This window comes from Dipteris shenzhenensis, chromosome 6, assembly GCF_047967505.1.
Source record: "Dipteris shenzhenensis isolate YYH24624 ecotype China chromosome 6, Dip_SZ_1.0, whole genome shotgun sequence".
In the NCBI taxonomy this organism is placed as follows: Eukaryota; Viridiplantae; Streptophyta; class Polypodiopsida; order Gleicheniales; family Dipteridaceae; genus Dipteris; species Dipteris shenzhenensis.
In genome coordinates this window covers 29,398,498-29,404,805 of record NC_141601.1, presented here as the reverse complement: position 1 = coordinate 29,404,805, position 6,308 = coordinate 29,398,498, and the positions used below count along the sequence as shown (strand labels likewise).

Here is a 6,308-nt window from a genome sequence, read left to right as displayed (position 1 = left end):
CTATCTTGAACAAAGATACTTTAGGGGTAAAAAAGCTCAACTTCATGTTACTATGTGAGGCTTAATTGTATATTTGAAGTATGATATTGAGTCTCATTCTCTCTCTGCTCTTTCACTCTCTGACAAACATACACACACACATACGCACATATCTCGCCACATCCTATCATCATTTTTTGCAATGGAAAAAAGTATTCTAGAGGAATGAGTACATGTTAGTATAAAGAAACATTTCATTCAGCTTTTTTGAGTTTGATGTTTTGCACAATGGAAGGAAGTACAAGGAAAAGGATCACGACATTGGATGTGGGGAAGGGTTGGAGAAGGTATGGCCCCGTGTGTGGGCAAGATACTCAAGGATTTTGAAAGGAACAAAAGGGGGTATAGGCACACATAAAAGGGCACACATGTAGTGCACATGTATAGGCATGCTTGAATGCACAAGGTATGCATGCTCACATATGTATTTATGTATGTATATGGATACATGCACGTGGACCCACATGTATGTATGTATGTATGTGGATACATACACATGCATAAAAATGTGTGCACATGTGTCAGCGTGGGGTAGGGTGAAAAGTGTGAGTGTGAGGCTAGATAGGCACATTGTACGAGTACGAGTAGGGAGGGGAAGAGACATGCTCAAGGGGAAAAAGCAAGGGGGGATGATGTAGGAAGTACTGGGAAAAGGGCCAGAGGGGTTACGAGAGTTTGAAGGTTTGGATGCAATCTTCGAGGGAGAGAGGGCAATCTTCGAGGGAGAGAGGACACGAGATCGAAGGGGAGGGTGAAAATTTTTGGGAGAATGCTAAAAATGCCTGACAAGAGAGGCCTTGCACGCAACACCTTTTGTTAGTAAGACATAATACCTTACATGTCGATTGTTCTTCCTTATAAGTTGCTAAATCGACCTTGGAGGCTTTGATGGACTTTGTCTTTGAATCTCAATAAACCCATATACAAGCATAGTTCATTCTTGGATTGATTTTCATGTTCAAGGATTGCTTCTTTCTGGGCCCATGAGCTTTCACCACATCGTCCTCCGCCCACTTCATACATTTAAGCCCTCCTTCCTCATCTCTTTCTCACATCCTTCACCTCCTCCTTCCCCCGCCCCCCCCTCTTCCGATGCTCCGCTTTGGTACTCGCTTCACGTTCCTCCTCCTCTTCCTCCTCCTCTTGCTCGGCGAATTCACCCTTTGGAGTTGCGGCCGGCGCCTTTCCTTTCCTCGTAAGCGTTCTTACGCCATCGAGCTTTTCTTGTCATGAGTTTTTCTAATTTGGGTCCGCAGAAGTCAGGATTTTGCTCATTCACACATATTGCTTTTATGGTAAGGACATTGTTGCCCACTCTGCATTCCCCGATTTTTGGATTCGATGATCCCTTGATTAAAGGCTAGTTTAATCCAAACGCCTTTGAATTTGAAGGGCGGACCTCCACATGTTAGCATACGGCGGATTGACGCTCGTAATTAGTGAGACGCAGAAGCTGTGAAGCAAAATACTGTATCGCTTGGGAACACACGAAGAGGCTACTTGGAGATTATATATATATATATATATATATATGCCTGACTATCTATGTACGAGTTCTGGGCTTTGGAACCTCAATCTTGTGAGGCCTCACAATTGCTACGCAATTGCTTCCTCTTCCAGCTGAATTTGCTTGAATCAGACTAAAAGCCAGCTTGCAGTCTTACAAACCGACCGACCTTGCTTGTCATTCAATGGAGTATAAAATCAGTAGCTACATCAATAACATACGGAGAAAAGGATCAATTAAAGAGAACTAAAAGCCTCGAATTCCAGTTTGAAAACCTTGCTCATGTGTCTTCCCTCCCGTTTGTGCAATGCAGGCGGGCGTCGTGGGACGGATGCGCGACGCTTGACCGACGAGGTATGCAACTATTAAAATACAATTGGGCTTGCATTTTTGAATGCGGTGTAAGCATTCCAAAGACGTCACTGATAAATTATACTTGTGTCTAATATAATCGTTACTGTCAGGGTCGGGCGAATCTGGACGGCAGAGCACACAATATCCCTGTGAGGAAGACGGAGCGGAAGCAAGCGAGCAAGAACAGCCCAATGATCATGTTCATGGACTACGCAAAGTATGGCAATAAGCCACCGGCATCGGCGAGGCCACGGCCGGGACCCATCAACAATATCAAGAAGCCATCACCGGCGCTGAGGCCATAGGGGGAAGGGCAAGGGATCAGAGGGTGACAGAAGGCGAGGACGCGCTTTAGTTTTTTGCTTTTTTGGGGGGTGTGTAGAGACAGAAGAGAGATAGTGTCGTCGATACGAAGAAACTGATCCAGAGGTGAGGTTTGGATGCTACGCAACGCTGTGGAGGAGGGTGCTTGCGGAAGATCGAAGGGGAGCGAGCTCAAGTTCCCAGGAAGGTTGCACGGTTCAGTGCAACGGGCGCCATCGCCATGCACGATCTTCACCACCACGAGAAAAGACAGCAGCCAGGATGAGTTCGAAGCAAGAGCTGCAGAGACACTACTATGTTGCGTATAAACTCTTCATGTTCTCTCTCTCTCTCTCTCTCTCACACACACACACACACACACACACACGTGCGCACATATGCGTGCATGTCCACACACACCCATGCACATGCTCACACATATTGTAACTACTTACATGCTTGCCCACATGGCACAACCACCATCACATGCATGCACGCACTTGTCGCCGAATGGCATGAGCATGCACATGTGCCTATCACTTTCTCCATGCAAGTCTGTCTGTCTGTCTCTCTCTTACACACACACACACACATGCGTCCACGCCTCCCTCCATTGTGTCCACTCTGGCCAATGTACTCACCCTTTTCCCCACTTCTGTCCCATGCCCACATGCATCTTCTCACGGCACTGTTCCTTCGGCCCCCACCTCATATCTTTATCTATTCTCTCCCCACGAAATCCCCACCCATATGGCTTTGCCCCCCCCTCCAACCCCACACATGAGCCCTTCCCTTTTTTTCAATCATGTCTTCATACACGTGCTTAACTTGTTCCCTTTTATCACTCCCTCCTACAATGCTCATCTTTTTCCTCCATGTGAGTTAGTCTAGGAGCTTCTATACAGTCATCTCTTGAGAGTGTCATGGACATATGTATAAAGTCCTCGGATTGTTAGAGTATATGAGACTTGACAATTTGTTGCTTAGACAAAGCTTTTTTAACATATTGTTCAATTGGAATCCAATTCACTAGCTTATTATGCCAAGTATTGAGAGCAATAAAGAGTTCCAACTATAATAATATCTAATGATCCATATGAGGCACATAATAATCAATAGACAGTTTGATTAATTTTTAGAAATGTGTGATGCTCATTCAAACCTCCATTGTTTTGGGCTATTGTTAAATGTACTTTTGCATGACAAAGATAGGATCCATACAAAGCATCATAAAAACAATAGTTAGCTTGACTATTTTTAAGTAGATGGATAGGAATCAGAGTCCTTATGTGCTTCCTTTCCCAGCCTCTCATTGTTTCTTTAGAAAAGGGAACCATGTAGCCTTTATTAGCAGTATCTTGCTTAAGCAGTGCTTAACACTAGTTTGGTATTGTAATAGGACATAACAATGTCCATGCTTAACTTGAGGGAGTCACATGATATGTAACCCTGCATATCATGTGCATTCAAAGCCTCATTATGAAATAATACATATGCAAATACAAGTTAACTGGCAATTTAAGGAAGCAAAGCTTTTTCCTTCAAGAAGTGGTATTTACTGCCACATAGACTGATTGAGAGATTCTAGGAGCTAATTGAGGAGATGATTGTGGAGCTTGGTGGCTCATGTAGAGGTGCCTACATATGGACCTCACCCTTCTTCATTCTATATGCATTCTCTTGTTTTGTGTTCAGCTTCATGCTTTTCTTTCACTTCTCCATCATGGTATCAAAGCACTATGATCCTCCTTGAGCCCATTTATGCCATGTCATCATCATCATCTTCTTCTTCTTCCCCACCTGCCTCTCCATTTTGCCCCTTTTTGCCCAACCACTTGGAGGGCTGAATTCTCCTCCTACAGGCGACCTCTTCTAGAGTCCTTCTGGATGGAGAGACTCTTCATATAGGCGACCTTCCACGTCAGAGCAATTAGGGAATGGTGCCCTCAGACCCGCGCAACAGCCGCTTTCTTTCTAACACCATTTCGTGCAATACGACTTGTTGGAGCAACCATTTTGAAATTCCTCTTAGCCACGCTTGCACAACAACATGAGCTAGCCGTTGTCCAAATTTGAAGTGAAATGGTCCACCAAGGAGGGAGCAAACGCGAAAAAGCTAGTCGACAATCAAGCTCTTGGCTATGGTGACGTGACACGGCATTTCGACTTTCCTCTTTAGTGGCTCTTCTCTGGTATACCAGCTTTATTTCTACCTAAAAAGCCCTCTTTTCTTTGTCTTGAAGAGTGAGATACAAGCCCTCCAAGATCAGGCCTCTGTTTTGGACAGTTTTTACAGTGTTGTGAATTTGGTGCTACATTAGATGCTACTTTGGCATTTTTGATATTTTAAGTGTTGAATAGCATCAGTACAATTGTGGCTACAACTTTCCTTTAGGTTGCTATACCTGGATTTGCTTGGAATACTTTCATCTAGCCACCTTTATGAAGCATGCAAGTTAAAGTATCATTTCCACTATGATTTTTTATGGAATTTGGTTACAAATCTTTGCTACACTAAATGCTTATACTTTAAAGCTTTTCAGCTTTTTCTAGCCTTGTAAGAGAGTAGACACTGCCCATTTTGGGTTAGACCCTGTCATGGCTACCTTCTTGCATATTGATAAGTTCAATGGTAAAGGCTTTCACACATGGCAGATGAAAATTAAGTTTGCATTAATGAGGGAAAACCTCTGGGGGCTTGTCAAACCTGCTTCAACTTCTTCTTCAACAACCTCTAATGCTGGAGAATCCTCAGCTCCTACACGCTCGGCATGAGATCCTGCTAGAGAGGAGAAAGCCTATGGCATTATTACTCTTGGCTTAGGAGATGACTATATTCATCACATTTCTGATATGGAGTCTCCTTCTGAAGCTTGGCAAAAGCTTGATATTCTTTTTGGTGCTAGCTCTCACATCTCAAAATTGTCACTTAAGATTGCATTCTTTGAATTGAAGATGGCTAGTGGCTCGAAGTCTCATGACTCAACTTGCTTCTATCAATTCTCCAATCACTACTGATGATGAATTCAAGATGGCTAGTGGCTCGGAGTCTCATGACTCAACTTGCTTCTATCAACTCTCCAATCACTACTGATGATGCAATGGCAGTATTGCTCAAAAGTATGCCTGAAGATTATAATCATGTAGTCACCACATTGAAAAATCTTCTTAATCCTAATCTTGAAGGTCTTATTACTACCCTTCAAGAAGAAGAAAGGCACAAGGAACTCCGGAGAGGCAATGACACAGCCTATGCCATAAAAACTCAAATGGGCAAGTTTCCACCTTGCAAACATTGTGGGAAGACCAATCACCTCTCAAAAGATTGCTTCAAGATCAATCCTTGCAAATATTATGGCAAAAACAATCACCATAAAAAGTTTTGTAAGGCCAAAAAAGAAGCAACTACAAAACCAAAAAAACCAAAAACTGCCAATTTACTTTCGGTTGATGTGCCTCCACAAGGTGAGGCCTCCTATGATGATTATGCTTTTTGAACCGGCTCCACATATGCTCCATATCTCTCTTTTATGTTGAGTCAAGATACTCTGCTTGGATAGTCCTCCAAAATGAATAGAATAAACTATTGTTCACCATATGATGTAGGCCATGTGTATGTGTTTAGCTCCATGGTACCTCCTACAGACATTGTGTGCATGTACATGCAGGGGAGATAACCATTGGGGGGTCTTATGTATCCCTTTGTTTGCCTCACACCCTTGAGAACCCTTGCTAGCATGAGATCCTAGCCATAGATTTATCCTTGACCACCATGAGATGGCTTGAGACACTATGTGACTAGATGTATCCTTGACATAGCCTGAGGCATTTCCTTGAGGGGGGGTTTTGTTGGGATATCTCAAGATGTATTCCCTAGGCACACCTTGGGTTCTATGTGTGTGTGTGCTAGAGGCACAGTTAGGTGCCCATAAGCACTATTAGGTGGTGGTAGATGCCACATAGACTGATTGAGAGATTCTAGGAGCTGATTGAGGAGATGATTGTGGAGCTTGGTGGCTCATGTAGAGGTGCCTACATACGGACCTCACCCTTCTTCATTCTATATGCATTCTCTTGTTTCGTGTTCAGCTTCATGCTTTCCTTT

At 43.5% G+C, this 6,308-nt stretch overlaps 1 protein-coding gene across 1 annotated transcript; it reads left to right on the top strand.

Annotated features, from left to right (window-relative positions):
* Window positions 1-1,126: 1,126 nt before the first annotated feature.
* On the top strand, window positions 1,127-2,379 carry LOC147901030 (uncharacterized). The gene is made up of 3 exons (XM_087375417.1): window positions 1,127-1,234; window positions 1,860-1,900; window positions 2,011-2,379. The coding sequence occupies exons 1-3, from the start codon at window positions 1,132-1,134 to the stop codon at window positions 2,203-2,205; spliced, it is 339 nt and encodes a 112-aa protein (XP_087231543.1). The 5' UTR covers window positions 1,127-1,131; the 3' UTR covers window positions 2,206-2,379.
* The last annotated feature ends 3,929 nt before the right edge of the window (window positions 2,380-6,308 follow it).

What these genes read in the sequence shown, in the direction of transcription:
- LOC147901030 (XM_087375417.1), top strand. Translation starts at nt 1,132, where the DNA reads ATGCTCCGCTTTGGTACTCGCTTCACGTTCCTCCTCCTCTTCCTCCTC. An exon ending in CCGGCGCCTTTCCTTTCCTC is followed by an intron (nt 1,235 to 1,859) that starts GTAAGCGTTCTT and finishes TGTGCAATGCAG; the next exon opens with GCGGGCGTCGTGGGACGGAT. An exon ending in CGCGACGCTTGACCGACGAG is followed by an intron (nt 1,901 to 2,010) that starts GTATGCAACTAT and finishes CGTTACTGTCAG; the next exon opens with GGTCGGGCGAATCTGGACGG.